This window comes from Arvicola amphibius, chromosome 3, assembly GCF_903992535.2.
Source record: "Arvicola amphibius chromosome 3, mArvAmp1.2, whole genome shotgun sequence".
NCBI classification, from domain to species: Eukaryota; Metazoa; Chordata; class Mammalia; order Rodentia; family Cricetidae; genus Arvicola; species Arvicola amphibius.
Window position 1 is genome coordinate 58319770 of NC_052049.1, and position 21139 is coordinate 58340908.

Genomic DNA, 21139 nt, shown 5'->3' on the forward strand with positions numbered 1-21139 from the left:
TTGTAGATAGGACCACCTGCCAGCACACACCCACTGCTTTTGACCAGGACACCCCTAGACAAATGTCAGCCAATGAGGGGTCCTAAACCTTAGAAATCCCTCACCCCCACCTTTTCTACTATAAAAACCAAAACCTAACTGAGCTCAGGGGCTCTCTGATAACTCCAATATATTGGATACATGGAGACCAAGTGTAAGAATACAGGCTCTTTGATTTTATACACAGGACTCTGTCTCTTAGTTGGTTTGGGGGTGATGCTATGATCTGGGCACGGTAATGATCTGTCCTGTCCCTTTAAGATATAAGCCATGCCCCCCAGCTTCCAGTCTGAGTCCCTGTCTTTATCTGTCTCTTTCCCAGAGAGGTGGCTGTTGCTGTGCCTGTGCCCCTCCCCCCTCTCCTCTTCTCCCCTTCTTCCCTTTCCCCTCCATAACCCACTAAATAAATATCCAACCTCACTCTGCATTACGTGCCTGTCTGTCTGTCTCTTGCCTGCTGTGTGGCTACTTGCCTGGGACCAGCTGCTCTCGGAGACCTGAGGTGTGGTCTTGTGTTGTGCCCACCACCCTGTATCTCCTCGAGAGACTGGCTGCCCTGTTGAGGTCTTTCACCCACCATGACTGGGACTTGCTTCCCCTCAAGGCTCACAGCAACCACTTGTGGAACTGTGCCCTTGCGCAGTTCCTGTCTGGCACTGGCTGCTCTCAGGACCCACAGCCCGCTGCCTGCCCTCACTTTGGAAGCCACTCTGGGACCTGAAGCATTTTTACTTAAATCATAACAGGCATTACACTTTGTATCCTTGTAATGTAGTCTTTTGCCTTCCTCTTCTTTGTTGGCCTGGAGTATATAAAAGCTATTAGAAATAAACACGTGGCGAATCTCAGCATTTACAGCTGCCCTCCCGACTGTATTTGTTGTCTTTTGTCTATTCATTTCTAAATCCTCACTCTTCCCCCCAATAGCAGATGAATATGTCGGGCCAGACCAGACAGATGGTGCCTAGCGTGGGGCTTGAGTATAAAAAAATAATAGAGATTGCAGATGAATAAGACACACAAGGTGTAAAGTAAAAAGTGAGCGCTTGAATAAATAGTAAATGTGAAAATATGGTGACTATATCGCCAATAAAATTGTAAATAAAATTGTAGCTATGGGTCAGGGTAAAAGAAATCAGCTGTCTGTACAATTGCCTAGAGATATTTTAAAGGCCAGAGGGGCTCAGGTGCAGCGGCCGCAAATACAGAAATTTTTAGAGTTTGTAAATAGTTTAAACTTCCCACCTCCTCTCCAACGCTCGTGGCACAGTTGTTGCCATTTTCAAACTGCCCTGGGACTCCAGGAAGTGAGAGTGCAACCCCACCCATGCTCCTGGTCAGTCTGAACTGTGGGTGTTATGGTCTGGGAGCAGCCGCCACTACTGATCAAGCAAGGGAGAGAGCCAATGGAGCCCAGGCATGTGGCCCAGAGAGGGCTGTGGGCTGAGGCCTCCTGGAGCAGCTGCTGCCACTGCACCAGCTCTCTTGTCCACAGCCAAATGGTTGAGCTGCTGACAGCACAGCTTCCACTCAGTCCTAGTCAGACAGCAACAATGATGGGCTGCATCCTTAGGGAGCTGCCTCCCGACCCAGGCAAGCATCTGTGAAAATGCTAATGCTGCCTGTCATCTAATGGGAGCTTTGCAGCCTGGATTAGATTATTTTAGATTTAAAGGATTGTATATTTGGGACATATGCTGTATCCTAAAGAAATTAAGCCTCAAAAATTGGCAATTGGAAAAGATAGTTTACAAACTTTGAATGACTTTCAGAAATTCTTGGGAGATATTCAATGGCTCTGACACTATTTAAAATTGCCTATGAGAGATTGGAGACCCTCGATGAGATTATTAAGGGGAATAGTGATCTCAGTTCCCCTAGACATCTTACAGATGCTGCTGGTTCTGGTGGAATATGCCATATAGATTCAGCAGGTACATTACATTAATTATGATCACTTTGGCAAGCATATATTTTCCCTACAAGATTCAGTCCTGTGGCAGTATTATAATGGTCTGCTCTGTTCTTTTAAGATACAAGCCACACTCACTCTTTCCCCATCCTCCATGGCAAGCTGATCTTCAGCTATACCTGAGTCCCTTCCTTTTCATCTCCCTCTCAAAGAGTCAGCTTCTGTCTCTCTTCACTTCTTCCCTTACCCCTTCTGTCTCTCTCTCTGCTCTCCTCCCTCTCCCTTTCCCTTCCATAACCCGCTAAATATTTATACAACCTCTGCAGAGTGTGTCTATCCCTCTGTCTCTCATTGCCACATGGCTCCCTGCCTGGGACCAGCCGCCTTTGGAGACCTCAGTCATGGTCTCTTGGTGTGCCCATCTGTCTGTCTCTCCTTGTCATTGTGGGACTCGCTGCCCCTGTGACCCACTGCAGCTACTTGGGGAACTGCACTGTCCCTAGTTGGGACTGGCTGCTCTCTGAACCTGCTGCCTGCCCCTGCTCAGGGACCTTCAGTGTGGTCTCATGGCCCGCATTTTACTTAATCCATTACAAGTATTATGGCTGCATCTTCCTGTTTCTCCAGTTAAGATCTTAAACCCTTATTTTGAAGCAGTAGCTTCTTTGATACAAAATGACTGATAGAATGTAGGTGATACTTTAGAAGAGAACTAAGTGTGATCAACGTTCCTTATACTAGACAACAGGTTGGTTGGTTATTTCAAAATAATGATTCTTAGGCAATTCCATTTGCTCAACTTTTAGGCCAAAACTGACAATCATTCTTCAGCTGACCAGTTGGTGCAGTTTGCACAAGTGCATTCCTTTATTTTTCCTAAAATTGTAATGAAAGATCTCTTAAAGGATGCTTTGTGAATTGTTTCAGGTGGTTCTTCTCATGGAAGAGCAGCATATGCTATTGATAGTAAAGGATATGTAGAACAAACGGATGCAGCGTCAGCTCAAATAGTCAAGCTGCGAGCAGTTGCTCTGACTTTCCAACTTTTTCAAATAATACATTTAATTTATATGCTGACATTCATTATTATATTTTAGAGTTGATCAAGTCATAGAGCCCTCCTCCCTCCCCCACATTGGACCTAGTGATAGCCAAGTTAGTATATTGTTTCGTACAATTCAAGACACCATTCATCAAAAAAAAAGCCATGCTTTGTGGGTCATATTAGAGCACATTCAAATATCCCTGGTCTAATGACTAAAGGCAATGCTTTAGCTAATAAATGTACTCAGTTGATTACTTTATCTCAAGATGAGCTTGCTCAGCAATTACATGCTTTACCTCATCAAAATAGTACAAGAGAAAATGCTTGTCAGATTGTTAACCAATGTGATATATTCTCAAAATATTAACCTGTATCCCACCTTGAAGTAAATCCTTGAGGTCTGCTTCCTATTCGTTTACGACAAATGAATGTTACAAATTAAGGTATGTGCATGTGGTGATCAATACATATTCAGGTTTCTTAATGGCCATCACACAAACTGAAGAAGCCACTAAGTATGTGACAACTAACTTAAAATGATTTTTCAAATATGCAAATTCTTAAAATTGTAAACAAGAATAATGGATATGAATATATTAGTAAAACATTTCAGCAATTTTCTTCCCAGTGGGATATTGAGCATAAAACAGACATTCCTTATAATTTTCAGGGACAGGGAATTGTAGAGCATGCCCACGGCTCCTTGAAAACACAACTTCAAAAAATAAATAAGGGGGAGTTTTACCCCTAGTCACCACATAATGCATTAAATCATGCCCTTTTTATTCTAAATTTCTTTCCTGTGAGCCAGTCTATCACAGATAGATTTTGACATGATGGCATCAGAGCCACCTTCACTAAAGCAAAATAGAAAGGCCCTTGTTCTGAATTATGGAAAGGCTCTGACCCTGTCTTAATATGGGGTTAATGGCATGTTTGTGTTTGTGTTTTTTTTTTTTTTTTTTTTCACAGAAAGAGAAAGAAGCTCGGTAGTTGCCTGAATGTTTGGCCTGATGTATGGGAACAAAGGAGTGCCAGTCCCAATGGCATTATTTATGCTGAGACCCCCTCTTCAGGAGTGGCAATGAGATTGCTGACCTGACCGTCTGATGTTAACAGTCTTCAGTCTGAGAAGGGAAGGAGATCATGGTAATGGTTGATAATTCCCAACTTCCTGATAGAACTGCTGTACAGAATTCCAGACTTCTATGAGTCCTGTTTACTTTGGAGCTGAGCCAGGAAATTGACTAAATGTTTGACTGTGTATTTACAAAATATCTTGGGACGCAAAAGTTAACTTTGTCAGTTTGGTGTTCAATCTGCTGTTTACATGGAGGACATAACAACTGGGACCTCAAAAATATTTCCTTTGGGGAAAGGGACTTGTTGAAGCAATTGGGCATCTTTATGGTGGCAACGCATTACTAAAGCCTCCGTTCCACATAAGAGGAATGGTATAAAAATATTGCTGCTTCTCAGGGACTGGAACAATTCAAACACATCTTTGAAAGTTTGTAGCAGCAATACAACTGCACGATAGAGAGGAAAAAGACCCATAGTTCACTCATCACAGAAACGTTTTCTTTATTTTTGATTAGAACGAAGTTAATTGTAATTTGACCAACTGTGTATTTATTGTTAATTTTCATACTAGAATTATGGTATTGACCTGATAATACTTTTAACTACTTGAGTTCATTATGAAGACGTTTCTTGTTTAGAAAAGGTTAGAGCTTATCTGAGAAAAATTTGACATAATGCTAATGAGTCCTTAGATTTGATGTCTAATAAGACAAATTTGGATTTTAATGCAGCTAAATCTGCTAAAGATATCCCAGACCAATTTAAAAAGGCCTCCCATCTTGGTCATTCTTTACTCCTTTATTAGAAGGTATTGTGGCTATAGGAGCATGTGTATCGCAAAACATGATTAGCTTAACTATGATTATCTAGTTACTTTTAAACTCTCTGGATGGATAGTTGGCTCAGAGGTATATGGAATCTAGTGATGCACTCTCCCTTAACCCTTTATGAGAAGAGGCTTGGTAGTCAAAGATTAGGTAAGATCTTTTTTCCATCCAGGCATTCTAAGACAGAACATGCACGACAAAATTTAAGTAACGATTATCGGTAAGTTTGGAAGGTTGAAGAAGACGATATAAGACAGGCACAGCTGTCTGTCAAGTGGCAGGAGTACAGGTTTTATTAATTATATTAAAAAGTGGGAAATCTGTGGGTGCTCACAGAAGTGGATATGTTCCACCTTGACTGAAGGTCAGAGAGTTCACACCTATCCATGCTCCTTCAAGGCTATATGACAGCAGGTTTGACCTAATGTGTGGCTATTAACAGAACGTTTGTGCCTAGGGTGTGGTTACTTAATGTTTTGGGTATTAAGAATGTAATTATTTTGTTTGCTTTTTGTATTGGTAAAGAATTCTTTTGCCTTTCCCTTCTTTTTGACTTGGGGTACATAAGGGTTTTTAGAAATAAACATGAGGTGAAATTCAGTATTAACTGGATGCATTCCCAACCTTATCTGTTGTCTCTTGTCTATTTCTCAATCCTCACTCTTCCCCCAAAGTGCAGGTGAACATGTCATGTCAGCCTCGACATTTTTTTCTGTTACTGTGATGAAACATTTTGACTAAGCACAACTTGGAGGAGAAAGGACTTATTTGGCCTAAACTTCATTTCACAGTCTATCATGAGGAAAGTCAGGGCAGGAACTTGGAGGCAGGAACTGAAGCAGAAGTTATGGAGGTATGCCACTCAGCCTGTTTTTTTTTTTTTTTTTAATATATACAACTCGTGACCACCTGTCCTGGGGAGGTACTACCTACAATGACCTTTTCCCTCCCACAGGAATCATTCATCAAGCAAATGCCTCATAGTCTTGCCTACAGTTCAGTTGATGCAGATATTTTCTTATCTGAGGTTTTACTTTACTAGAAGACTCTGTGTTGTGTCATGTTGACAAATGACTAACCAGCACACAATTCCTCATGTTTTATTATAATTGGTGGTGCCTAAAGATCATATCTTGATGTTATACAAACTACAAGAAGGGAAACAAGGAATTATTAGACACTAATTAATTTCTCTTGTTTTAGCTGAAAATCCTTCATTCCTTTTGACTATCTCACTAAAAACTAATCACATAATCTCATAAAGTGATTTCTAAAATACAAAACCAAAATGTGATTGAAATTCATTTTTATTACTTCTAATTTTAATTTTAATTTTTTTTAGCTTTTGAAATGATAGTATAATTACATAATTTCCCTTTTCCTTTTCTGTTACTTGTATGTATGTTTTTAGGGCTGACCAGTTGTTTTTGGATAACCAATTGGATTCTCTTACTTGGGGAAGACAATTTTTTCATTCTCAGAATTACTTATTGCCTATAGCTCTTTGAGTGGGTTTGAAGACTCATGATCTTTTCCCGTCCACTTTGACTTGTCTATTGATCTTGTCCTTGCTCAACTCATGTTCAGGCAGTCACGTTTGTGAGGCTCTATGGGTGTACATTCTGATATTACTAGGAGACAGAATATCACATCAAACTTCCTGATTCCCTTGTTCTTAGAATCTTTCTTCCTCCTCTACTTAACTGATCCCAATTTTTTGATTCATGGGTTGCTTTAATGAGGCAACTTAGACACAGAAAGAGCAGAATTACATGTTCTTTTTTGCCTGAGGCATCTAGCTTCAAATCTGCTGATGTGAGTAGGTATTGTGGAATAACTTCAGGAACCAAGAAAGAAAAGGACCCATTACTGGAGTGGAGGTTGGTGATCATACAGAGGGAAAAAGCAGAGGATACATGATCTGAAATGGGAAATATGGGGAGGCTCTAGTTATAGAGGAGGAAGACAAATACAGAAAAATAAGAGAAAAGTAAATAACAATAAGGATATTTGGAAAAGTTTTAAGGTTCCTTATTGTTAATGAGTTACCTACAAAATTAGCTATCATATACATAAGTATGTTTATAAATATGCACATATAGTTTAAATCAAATTTTCTCATCTGGGCTGACAATGCTTTCTCCAAAAAACAGAGACTACTTATCTAAAGCCAATACCAGGCAAGAAGCTGTATTTGAGTTGTTGGTCAGAGAAATTCAAGAGACAACTCCAGTGTTGGAAGTTCTTATTGCTTAAGATTTTATGCACTTCAGGCCCCGTATCCAGAGGCCCCTAAGTTGCACATGTCCTGAACAACTCTTTCCTTAAAAGTAGCTTTCACAGTAACAAAGGCTACTGAAACTTCCAAAGGAGGCAAACAACCAAGAGCCCTACCCAGTTTTATGCCTATGAGTACCAACAGTGGCTAGCATGGTGTGGAAATTACAAGGGTGCAGTGATAATACACATGCTGTGGCAGTAACCAAAGCTCTCTATTTGGATTGGTCTTAAGACCCACTTAACATGAAGGAAATCATGCCTGGTTCTGTATACCTAGTCAACTATCCAAGGCTAGTGATGTCATGAATCTTGGAGGAGAACCTATGACTACCATGTCACTTAACCAGCAGAATCTCTAACTATATTCTAAATAGGTTTCCTAACACACAAAGTTAAGTGTGATTCTCACCCCCATTGAGGAAATTTCTATGTAACAATGGAGGTCATTATAGAAAACTACAACTAATCAAATGTGCAGTTGAAGAACCCAGTGCCAATTGTTTTTTTTTTTCTTTTTTATAGGGTAAATTTTTGATAATCCAACTGTGTGTGAGGAATATCCATAAATCAGGTATTATTAGCATATGCTCTTTCATTTATGGCAACAATGAGAGTTTTAGGGAAGTAGAAAATATACTTTCACTTTGGCAGGGTTCTAGAGCCATCATGATGGAGCTTTTAGTACAAAGTTTGATTATTTTATAAAGTTTAGGTGATTGTACCATAGCATGGTAGAAGATTATTCTTTAAGAAGTCTAAGAAACACCTCCTTTAAGGTTGTTTGTGAACCTAAGGACACTTCTGCCATGCTGAGGTATACCTTTCATAAGGATTTATGATTAACAATAATTCAAGAAAGCTTATTAATCATGGTCTTTACACATGAAACATTAACATAGCTTATCATCATGAGAGTTCCAGACACTGCTATATCACAGAAGACACAGACAAGAAGATTAGAATACTAATAAGCATTACATGGAAGTTACATTTAAAACATAGGAATTCTTAAAGGAATACACAAAAATTCTTTCTAATACATCATAATTAAATGGAAGAGTACTTGGCAGGATTAACTTACAATAAATTTCATTTACAAATATTATTAGATTAGGTTATAACCAAACATTAAGCTTGAATAAACCTCTTCTATGTATTGCTGATATGTGAAAGTAACTTTTTAAAAAAAATTCAGAAAATAATTAGCAATGAAGAAAGATAATTCAGATGACAGAATGGCTTTCCTTAAGAAGAGCTATTGCTCATGATTTATTACTTATATTTTAAAACACAGCTAAGTTAATGATCTCAGAAACCTTGTTTAAGTATAAAAATTGGCCTCTATGTCAACAACTCAAAATCACTGTATACACTGTTTTGTATAAAATATTAATCATAGTTTGAACAATACACTACACAACAACCATGTTAACATTGTATTGGTTGTAACAGAGGTTGCATCCTCTCAAGTAGAAGATATGGAAAAATTGTCATATCCTGGAAGTTTTTCCTTGTACAATGTCAGGAAAATATATAAATAAAGGAAGTTGTCAGTTTATTTTTCCTTGGAGAGTTTGGATATGTTTTGACACGACAAAAATTAGATATCCACTTGAAGAACTAGTCTCAGAATTGACAGAAAATATGTCATCAAGAGAATAAATCAATGCCAGTGTGCGAGAGCCTTTACGGAGACAGACAGGTTAAACAAAGTGATGGATGGAAGTTGGCTATGAAAATCACATCTCTATTTTTATAAATGTATTTGTTTCATTTTTATCTTTCTAGAGATATTTGCCTTTAGCCATTCTTTTATGTGTATATTTCTAGAATACATCCATATGCCTAGTTGCTATTTGCGTGTACAATATTTTGCAGTACTCTGCATGACATTATAAATCATGAATAAGCTTACTTATAATCAGATATAACCTTGGGGTGACTTGGATCTTATAATTTTAAAATAATTTATAGCCAAATGTCAAAATTTATTTATCTTTATTATTGTTAATACTAAGAAAGGCAATGGACATTGTCCATGGTTTATGCACACTAGGAATTTGATGTGTTTTAAAAACTTGATCTTTGATAAAATTTATATTTATACATATATGCATATATTTAACATCTTATGATAATTGTGAGGGTTGCAGTTGTTATTCAAAAGTAAAATATGTCTGAATTAATTTGATACCTAATACAAAAAATTATTTGAAACAATTATAATTGTCTTTTTATGATAAAAATCAAATATATACTATAAGGCAAAAATGCATTGTTTGAATTTTTCTTGAAATATTTTTTTTCCATGCAACATGCCATTATGAAGTATCATGTACATGTCAGTATTAATTATTATATTTACTTAGGGTCTGGAGTACAAGCTGAGAAAATAAACAGACTGCCATTTCAATATAGCAGACATTCTGAAGCTAACAGCCTTGCATGGGATTATAATTTCGAATTTGCTTTACATTACTACAGCAAGGGTAATTACTACATTTCTGAAAACATGGTAAATCAGAAGTCCTATTTTCTATATTTTCACTTCCTCATGTTTCAGGTACTGATAAGTAACCCAATTCAAAAGCATTAAGTAGAAATTCAGGAAATAAATATTTCACAACTCTTAAATAACCATTCTTTCTGAGTGTTGCCATGGGATATTGAGCTGTCCCGTTTTGTTCAATCCACACATGAATTATCTCTTTGTTCAATGATCTCCACTGTGTGTGCTACCTGCCCACCAGTCACTAATAGATATGTTGTTTATATAACCTATCATTATGCTGAAATGATTTTTTTTCAAGTAAGTTTTATTTTACTTCTAAATTGCACGCAAACATAAAGTCATAATGAAAAGGAGGCACTAAAGCACAAAACAAAGATGGATTAGATTTAGCTCTTTCACTAATTGACAATCCTGCAAAACGTATTGGGAAAAAAATCTATACATGATTCAGTATGATCTGACTTTGGGCCTCTGTGGTGGTCTTAGAAGGTATCATCATCTATGATAATGTGAAACTTACATAGGAAAAGAGATCTTAGATCAGATACAGGTAGGGCATAGCTAACGGCCAAGCCTTTGCACAGAAAGGAACATCCAATGTCACCCTGATGGATCTCGTGTTAGAGGCTGATGATTTTGTGTTCTCCTCTTCTCTTGGAAGGGTAAATTTTTAACAGAGGAGTGAGAGACAGATGGAGGTAAAGTGTGAGGAAATGAAAACCAGTGTGCTAAAAGACAAAGGAGGACAAACCAGGGCAAGGGTTTTTGGCTGTGTTAGGGATTTATACTTCATGCTAGGGCCTAGAGAAAACAACTGATCAATTTCCAGCAGGAGTGAACTAAAACTACACTTGCATTTTAGCATACATTCATGAACATGCCTCCCACTCATGCTCACAAGTTATGATTAGCAAAACAGAGTTTTTTTTTTGAAGTATAGAAATAGAAACTGGGAAGATGGTTAATGAGCTTCAGGATGAACCCAAGAAACAGGGGTGGCAATTCAGATCAAGAATTGACGGGATTGTAAGAATGGTCATGATTTCAAGATACCTTGGTCTTCATTTTAGTAGCTGGAATCACTTACTTTTGGCAAATCAATTACTCTGAGCCTATGGAGTTGGTAAGAGAGACATCAGTGAGAGCATAACCGGTAGATGAAGGGCCGGTGCTGGGAGAGAGCACTTAGCAGCATCCGGCCAAGAAAAACATGTTTGGTGTCATGTTCGTCAACTGAACGATGAGCTCTAAGAAACAAGTGCCGTCTTCAGAGCCTGAAGAGGACTGGGGCTTGAGCACGTGTGATGCTTCAGTGTCGCATGACACATAATCACTTGTTACAAAAATGATTTAATGTACTGAGAAGTGCTACCGGCTAGCTAAGAAAAGCACGTTGGATGACAAACTAATATACAGTAAACACATCCACACTTTAAAAAATTGTAACAGAAACTCATATATAATCACTTATGATGTTTGTAAGCTAAATAAAGAGTCCAGGAAAATTTAAGGCAACTATAGAAAAAAATGTTATATTCCCAATTGTGGGAACATAATATGGTAAAACCCAGTAAGTAAACTGAAAAGGAGTATTGGAAATTTCAGGTGACCTTGGCAACAATAAATGTGATTTGATGAGAGTTAGCATTTGTTGTTTTAGGTGATTTCATGGTTTAGAGACATATCATGGCTTCTCCCAGGTTTTGAACCTCATTAATAAAATGTAACATTAAAGTGGAGCCCCTTTATGAAAAGAAACTAATATGAAACTAATCTCATTATGAAATTGAGCCATCTTGTTTTTTGTTGTCACCGAAGACAGTAGAAAGACTATGTATGCACAAAGGTATACCATAATGAAGGTATTTCTAGAGGACTATTTTAAAATGAATCAGATATAATGGTACATTAATTGGAAGTACCAACAGACTCTGTAGAATCCACTTTTTAAAATTAATAAATTAATTCTACGGGGGAAGAGTGTACTCAAATTATCCTAATGCTTTGCAACCAGAGGAAAAGGAATACTCTGTCTGAGTCTTCACATTACAAGACTCTCTGGAGGTCAGTGGCATGAATTCAGTGTTCTTTGATCCTGATGTTAATTGTCAATATTAAATAAAATACAAAACATCAGAACATTTAAAACTTAACAAGCAAATTGTCTCAAATGTGATCAGGTGATCTATAGGTTTGATCAGGTATGTACAGTGTGATCTGGTACAATTTACCCAGCCAACTTGTCCACAGCCTGCATCTGTATACCAATGCTGAGTAAATAAAGGCCAGAGATATGATTTCATAAGTTGTTTCTATTTTTCCATTTTGGAAAAGTCAAATATGAAAGCCAATTTAAAGCAATATAAAATAATGATTCTGGCATTCAGCTAGCCACTAGGAAATCTTTTACAGCACAAGAGTGGTAGGCAGTAAAATAGTCTCAGGCCATTACCTGTAACCATTGTGACTGGTCGTTGTGGCCAGAGGTCCAGGCATTTACTTTGCCTTGTTTGTCCAGCCGGGCTTTCCTTGGTTCCCAAGTGAACATGTCCATGTTGAGTGTTCTGAAGACGCTGGAGGCCGTGATCTGGTAGTCTTGTATATGCCCTGATTTCATCCCCAAAGGTTCCGAACAGCCTGGTAAAAGAGAAGAACTCTATGAAGAAAACAATTGATCATTCTGGAACTTTTCCTTGTTCATTTCAGAGTGGCAAGAGAAGACTGAAAATAATGTTATTCGTTCTCCCAAAGAGAGGATGTCTAAATTCAAAAGAGGAGCTCTAATCAGAACTAAATCTGGAATAAAATAGAAAAACAAGATAGCCCATTCAGGCTATTTTGTCTGAATGTATTTTGGAAAAATTGAAAACAATTCAGAATACTTTTCTGTGATAGATGATTTTGCAAAATGAAAACATTGCTGAAATGCTCTCTGCTGTCTCATTCCCGAGAGCCTCATGACTGGTCCCTAGTTCTCAACAATTTCAGTGTGTCTTGGAGAACTGGCATTTTCTCATAAAGTATATTTGGTTTTCTCTTATTTGTTTTCATAATACCGTCGATGGAATTTTCCCAGTACAGAGTCATTTTCCTAAATTGCTTCACAGTCATATTCTAAACTGGACAGCATTTTGTTGTCTAAGAAATATGCTCTAATCTTACATTTCAGATGTAATGTAGCCAGGTTGGCTTTGTGCTCTATCAATCCTTACTCAGCCTTTAAGTTCTGGAAGGACACGAAAGTGCTGAAACACTTAATGCTAATTATAACATTGATTAATTTGTCATAAATATGTCTTCTTCTAGAAGGGATGAAGATAATATTTACTTAGTATATACCATGTGCCAGGAATTGTACAGTTGTGGAATTTAGAATATTAAAATAGAAGAATAATAAAAACTCCAAAACCATTATTATTATTTCCATAAACTATTATATTTATACTAAATATCATTTAATACCTATATTTTGGAAGATTATCAAATTTGCTACATGTATTTCCAATTTTGATGTGTTATGAAATTTTGGTTTAAAGTGGTATTAAAAATGTAATATCCATGTGTGGGTGTGCTAAAACAACTAATCAAATTTGTGTAGGAGATAAGAGTATGTTATTATATTGTCCAGTGACTAAGACTTCCTTATAAAAGTTGTTACATTTTGGCCAAGGATCTGGCAAGGTGAATTAGATTGTTAAAGAGCGAGCGAGCGAGCGAGAGAGAGAGAGAGAGAGAGAGAGAGAGAGAGAGAGAACACTTCTATTTCCTTCCTCCCATACTCTACTGACCTTACTAACCTTCCCCCTTCCCTTCACTGAATGCATGGTCTTAAACCTATAACTTATAACTTCAGTGTTCAAATATCCAAAATGAAAGCACCAACAGAACCTACCTTGGGCAGGTATCTTAGGAAAGTAGTTGATTAAATTCCAAGTATTTAAAAATAATGCTGAAACAATCAATATTCATTTAAAATGAGCTCCTTTAAGATTTCCATAAAACTCATTCCAACAGAAAGTAGTGCTAAGTTTCCAAGTATTCACCTATCAGCTCTTACCTAATAGTTTCCTACAACTGTACAGTTGCTCGTGTAGACTATTTTATGTGTAGGCTCCAAGACTTAAAGCATAGTGCTCTCCACTGACAGTAATTGATTATAATCACTGTATGCACTAGTCAGTCTGAATCATATCTTCTGTCCTGCAACTCCTCTGTGTAGTCTGTACCTCCATCTTCAACTGCATACAAACATTGACACGGAAGACTGTTTTCTTAGCCAGAATCTTATTGACAAAACATACATCCAAACCCAATGGTAAAGAGACTATAAAGCCAAAATGCGAATTCTGAGGGGAAAAAATTCAATGTCCTGACAGAGATCTCAAATTCTAGAAAGTTCTAATAGCCATAGTGGCGTGGTATTTGTCTTCGGGCAATTCCGAAGTCATGTGCACTCCCTTCTTGACTCTGAATTCTTAAATTGGAGCCTGCCTTCACCTACTGCTGGAGACCAGTCTTTTTAAAAAATGTGCTTAGTTTGCAGAATACATGAAATAGAAAAACAGAGTGACTTTTTATTGCTTTTTTTAATAAAATATCTGAAAAAATAGATGGAAATGCCTGTGTTAGTTTCTTTTTAATCACCAAATTCATTTCATATCAATTTTAATGTCCATTATATAGCAAGGAGAAATGCTAAATAATTATTAATTAGAAGAATGGGTGAATGAGTTTTAGTTTTCTATTTATGGTCATGAACTATTTCCTCCCAAATGTCCTAAGTCATCTTTCATACAATTTAAAAGATGTTCTTTTCAAGTGTCCAAGGAGAGATGAGCTGCTTCTAGGCGATGCTAAACATCTATGACTGTTGAAAACAATAAGGAAGACTTGTCAGTATTACACACAACTGAATGGGATATTATAAGATATAAATATCTGTCAATATTTATATCTAAGAATCACAGCTAAGTTATTTAGCAATGGACTTTGTATCCCACAAATCTCCTGTTCCATTCACTTGATTTTGTGGATAAAAATCATTTACCTCTTCTACCAGTATGAATAGAACCTAAAAAAATAAAGTATTAACATAAGCATTGATTACTTCTATGGTGAAACACTCCAGGCTTTAAAACCAGTCAGCAATAGATACTGTTATCTGCACCAACGTTTAAAATCAATTTGTGGTGTTGGGCTTCAGAGCACTACTTCCTATTCAGAAAACGAAGTCTGTAAAGAGTCAGGAATAACCCCTTGTCAAGCTTGAAAGCAAAATATTTTTACACCTTAAGGGTGTAACTGTGTCATGTATGAGAGGCTGATCCTCATGAATCAAAGGATTGAAGCATTGGAGAAGGTGATATTAAGCAACAACAACAACAAAAACCAGAGGGCTTACTGCAAACCTCATCATAGTCTGGTTTTCTTGTGATTGCTTTATGATGAACGGCTTAGAAATGACACTGGCCTCTGGTGATAAAGTGATGTGTAATATAAACTCTCTACAGCAATAAGTCTGCTCACATTTACTAACAGTCAATAATCTGGTACAAATAATTACAAATATCTCTCTGTTAAGATAATTAATGTCAGTGAAAACATTTTCCGTAAACAACACTTATGTAGCTAATGCACATGTGATCCTTAAAGTAGATTCACTCATATGGCAAATTTACTCTAATTTCTTTGAATGCAATGGGCTTGTTAAAAATGCTGTTTTTAATACTGTTTTCTGTTTGCTTACATTAGCTCCTCAGTTTCTCCTAGAGGAAAAGATGCCAGTAAAGGGCAGGTGGGAAAAATGTGGGTTCATTGCACAGAGGAGTTACGGGATGGTGGGAGAGAGAGCAATAAGCATAAGTTAAATATATTTGTGAAATTTTCAAAGAACTAACTTAATTTTTTATAAAGGCAGTTTTCTTTCAAATTTGGAAAGAGGCTTTTCCTGTTTGGGGGATTATGCTAAAACACAACACAAGTGAACTTTCCAATTTATTCACAGTTGTTTGAACAAAAGAAATAGTTTGAGACGGTGGCAAAGATAGGCAAGTTTATCTGCATGAAATGCAATAACTGCCCTCTAAATCACAGTTGAGTGGAATAAGCAGAAAGGATTTTCTATTTAGTTCAGAATATAGCTACAAAAATAAAATGGGATGCAGACATAAAGTTTCTGTGTTTGTATCCTGTTGTGATGCTCCTGCAGGAGAAGTATTTAACTCCGTGTTCTTTGATGGAGTACCCTTGAGCTAGATAGCCGTGACTTATGTAATAAGCAGGTTGCTAGCTGAGAATGCTCAAAGAATGAATTATAGTAGTACTCTTGGTGTTGAAGTATTCCTCCCTAGGGAGGGATGACAAATTTACATGTTCCATAAAATCTAAAAAGAAAGCACCAAATTTAAAGACAAAATGTGATTTTTTTTGGCCTTTCAGCCTAAATTTACACAATTTATGAGGTCAAGCAGACTGTATTTTTAAATTGAACTTTCATTACCAAACATAAATCATATTTGCAACCAAAATCAATGGGGCACATCTTTTGGCAACAACTTCTCATGAGAATTCCTTGTATTCTATTTGATTACACAGAGATGTACTTGACTCTATATGATTTCTGCAGGGTGCTTTATAACTTTATTTGACATATAAACAACATGCATTTTCTCATTGAACCATGCCCTACATATTTTGTAGAAGACATAAAATTGCGTGTGTGTTGAAAACCTAGTGATTAGTAGGTAATACATACAGAGATGTTTTCTGTCCTCGTCAAAGCCACTTCCATAATGGAAACAGGAGACTTACCTGAAAGTTCACAGCCAAGAAGCTCCATTCTTAGAGTACAGTGCCTTCGACAAATTTGGGGATAGAGTCTGACATACTGAGCTTTGATTGGGGGCGTGAAAGAGTTAGCATAAGGTGTGTTGTTATCAACGTTTCCACGAAACACCTGTGTAAAGACATACAAGATTTTAAAAGCTCGGCCTGTGGCTCATACCTATAATAACATTATTAAGGTGGATCACCATTATCCTCATAGATCACCATGAGTTCAAAGTCAGCATAGGCTACAGAGTGAGACTGTTATTCCTTTGTGTATACATATACGTGTATATGTGTGTACATACATATACATTTTCAGTATATTCTTTAATTCTTTTCATATATGTGAAAATATTCACACTTGACAGAATTCTTAAAAGATTATAATAAAGTATTATTGAGAATTTAGGAAACACCTTGCTTTTAACAGTCAACAAAAAGCCACATATAAAATATGAATTAAATCTGTTAACCACTGTGGACTGTGACATAATCATACTTCCCTCATAAATTCTTTAATTTTTAAAATTATTTAATTTTTACTTATTTAATTTTATGTGTATGAGTGGTTGGCATACATGCATGTATGTGCACAATGTGTGTTTCATAACTACCAAAGTTAGACAAAGATACCAGATCCATCAAAATTGTAGTAAACTAGACTGGTGTAAGCCACAGTGTAAGTGCTGGAAACCTAACCCAGGGTCTTCCACAAGGACCATAAGTGGTCTTGTCTACTGAGCTATGTCTTCAGCCTTTTCCTTTACCACTTTAATGGCCAGGACTGCAGGGCCAGAGAAAGTCATTCCCCCCCCTTTCTCTTTCTCTATCTCTCCATAAACGATCTATCATCTATATTATTTATATACCTTTTCTGTTGTCTATCTAGCATCTCTCTCATAGAAATTAGCACCCTAAATCCTTCAAGTTAATCTAAGTCTGTCCACTTGCAAATAAATAGACTTTTCTGGTAAGCATCTTTCCTTCTGTCCTTCTTAATCAGACTTTCAAATGTAATTTAAAATCCTGAATAGCAAAGGAAAAGAAGATATTAGATGCCATATTCATTTCCTTGCAACATTTTCTTCTGCTCTGTAACAAATACAATTCCAGTGCAAAATATGTACAGATATCCATCCTTTCTATAATTCAAAGTTCTTGTTTTTAAAATAGTCAAGACAATTATTTGATTGAGGAGAAGGCTGTCTGTAAAAGCAAGGAGGCTAAATTGGAAAGCTGATTGTCCTTTAAGCAGCTTGCCTGTTATGCACGTCACTCTGGTAACTTTTTGACAAGTATTTGACGGAGCACCAATTAAAATCTGAAAAAATCTTAAACGACAGCTGTTAGAAATTTCTAATTTAGGGAAGTCCTGCTCCCTCTAACCAATTAAATCCAAAAAGCTGCAGAAATGTATTTTAACGTAAGCCTCTAACAGAAGTCTCAGGTGTCACATGGTAACGTGGCCGTCATAGAACTGAGTTAAATTCCGTATGGTGAGCTAGTCTTACCATGTCTTCATTGGAGCCTTTCACTTTGTACATTGCCCAGGTCTTCCCATCGTTGCTGTAGGCAATTTTGTAGGATTTTATGTATTCTGGGCTTCCAATCCTTTTTGCTCCTTGGGTAATAACACCAGTAACTCTCATCTTTCTTTGCAAATTTATCTAAGGAGACAAATGTAGTCAATGAAAATCTCTTTTAGTGCTGTCAGGGTTGCAATATTGGCAATCAATATTGATGCTGGGAATGGAATATTTTTCTTATTTTTCTATTCAGCTGATATGAAGTGCTTATCATTATTTGGTGTTTGTCATGCAAATATATCAAGCAATGATATATTTAAATTCAAAGTATTATAGACTTATGGGATATAAAATAACCTATTACATGTTCAATGTCCCCCTAAAATAGAAGACTTGAAACTCTTTGGTTCATTATGATGTATAGGTATATATGTATAGGTATGCCTTCATGAATTCAATGATGGGAACACTCTTCTCATTAAAGTAATTCTGTGTTATTACTGTGAACCTCTAGTGCCGATTTGATTGTTGGTGTGTTTCTCTGATTGAGGACTCCAGAGTTTTCCTTAACAATAAAGTATAGAGGGTCCAGAGTAAGATAAGTGTTAGAGGGAGAAAAGCTAAAAAACAGAAATGATGCCAGAACTAATCATAAGCATCTGTTATTTCTGACTCTTTCTCCTTTGATCTCTGCTGTGTTGTGTAAAATGTCAAGGGATGGGGAACTTTAGAGGTTCAACCAATAGTTGCTTTTTTCTCCCATTGCAACTTTCTAAATGATATATCTTCCCATTGTAAATCAGTTTGCAGCAGAAATCATAGACAGCTACATTATAAAAATATTATTCTGTTATTCAAAGACAAAGCTTGTTTTGACTTTTATTTTATACCAATTAATAAATTTATATGATGGGAATATGTTTTATTTATATAGAATAAACACCAAACTCATTTTTACTTAATACCTTCATTATATTCATACATGTATACTTAACAGGAAGTTACTCTTTTTGTTAAATTTCTGTAAAGCACTAACCTATCTACCAGTACATATTGAGGGATTTAAATGTCATTTACGTTTATATTAGTTACTAATTTAGCAACATTTTTTTAGAAAAGAACTCATAAAAGTCTCAGATGTTTATAAACAGGCGTTTTTATGGTCAGAAGAGTCTTTGAGAGTAGCATTTAAGTAAAAGACATTGTGAAAGAAGAAGCCAGCAGCATTCTATCCCATGTTCCTTAATGTCCCAATGTCTCCCTACTCTGTGAACATCATGAGATTTGGGCCAACTTCTGCAAGGCTCAGCCTTACTATTATATAAGAAAGCCAGAGATTTTGATATACATACATACATACTAAAAGAAGTTAGTTCCTACCTCACTTTTCTGAGCAGAACTGCCTTATCTTTCAGTAAAATTTAACATTGCTAGTCTTGAGATAATCTAGATTCTGAGGCCTACAATCCCTAACCCAGATTGTCCTCCTAAACAGTTTTTCTGTTATAGAACTCTCAATGGTACCATGTTTCTACAACAATGCTGTGCGGATTGGCCCATACATTCAACTTTGTTTTTCTCATTTTGTGGTCAGACATCACAGTAATTATAGGTGTGATTGCATTCTCAGCTCCATTCCTGTTCCCAGGCTTAGAAAATGAACACACTCCTCAATATAAGTTTGCTACACTTAGTACTTATCTACGTTTGTTTCAGTCCTCTGATGGTTGGATATGATGCTCTTACTGTGTACTCTATACAAGGTAAGCCCTGATAGACATTTTTCATTGTGTTAGTAATTTGCATGTTGCTATGCAACCAGTTTGTCTATGAACCTTCATCCTCTTCTCATATTTCTCTGGGGTGTCTTAAGAGTCTGAACCTTCTCCATACATGGAACATAAACAGTTGGCACTTTGTATTATATTTCTTCCCATTTTGGAAGCCAGCCTTTATTTTAAACTACATTTCATACTGCTGAGAATTACTTTTTCAATTATGTTTTATCTCATTTCAATTATCTTGTTTACGCCTCTTGTAGACAGCCAAATTATCTCAGCTAGAAATTTGGCTGATGAGCTATATAGTAATTTTCTAAAGCCTAAATGGAAAAAACTCTATCAGAATTATATAATAAAAATCTGATTTCATTTTTTTGCTACAAACTATTAAGAATTGCTTTAAAAGGTTCATATTTTCTTGAGTATTTAACAAGATCAGATCTAGGTATATATTCTAAGAATGCAGAAACGCAGTTATTCAAACATCACCTCATTTGACTTGTTCCTATTAAGTAAACATTTGCAATTAAATATCAGCAATGTTTTCATTAAGTACTAAAGAAAACAAAACTTTTTTGGTTTTTCGAGACAGGGTTTCTCTGTGGCTTTGGAGCCTGTCCTGGAACTAGTTCCTGTAGTCCTTTCCTCAAACTAACAGAGATCTGCCTGCCTCTGCCTCCTGAGTGCTGGGATTAAAGAAGTGCGCCACCACCACCCAACTGAAAACAAAACTTTTCAAAGTTGTGCTTGTAGTATAGGTTCTAGGACTTCATTAGGCTTAAGAATACTGATAATCACATAGTTAGAATTATTATTCTTGGAAAAATAGTAATTCAACACAAGTAAGTGAGAATTTCACTTCCATGATGGTACACAAACTTAAACCAGGAATTCAAGTTGCTGCCAATAAATAAATAAATAAATAAATAAATAAATAAATAAATAAATAAGATGGCCTTAGAGTGAGACTAAGCCATAGCTTTAGAGGCATTGTCACCATAAACACCTATTGCAAGTAGACCTAGTCCTTTCCCATTACAACTTTTTATGTTTTTTTTTTTTTTTTTTTTTTTTTTTTTTTTTTTTTTGGTTTTTCGAGACAGGGTTTCCCTGTAGTTTCTAGAGCCTGTCCTGGAACTAGCTCTTGTAGACCAGGCTGGCCTCGAACTCAGAGATCCGCCTGCCTCTGCCTCCCGAGTGCTGGGATTAAAGGCGTGCGCCACCACCGCCCGGCCACAACTTTTTATGTTTGATTCCTTCCAGGCAAAACTGATCTTAGATTCACCCTGCTTTGTGGACTATACTG

At 36.6% G+C, this 21139-nt stretch overlaps 1 protein-coding gene across 2 annotated transcripts in view; it reads right to left on the reverse strand.

Annotated features, from left to right (window-relative positions):
- Nucleotides 1–21139, reverse strand: part of Edil3 (EGF like repeats and discoidin domains 3) — a 453408-nt gene that overhangs the window by 107467 nt on the left and 324802 nt on the right. For both annotated transcript variants that reach the window (XM_038323644.1, XM_038323643.1), the window contains 3 exons: nt 18038–18193; nt 16509–16653; nt 12151–12335 (listed from right to left, as the gene is read on the reverse strand). In XM_038323644.1, coding sequence (XP_038179572.1) covers nt 12151–12335; nt 16509–16653; nt 18038–18193 — 486 coding nt within the window. The remainder of the gene's footprint in view (nt 1–12150; nt 12336–16508; nt 16654–18037; nt 18194–21139) is intronic.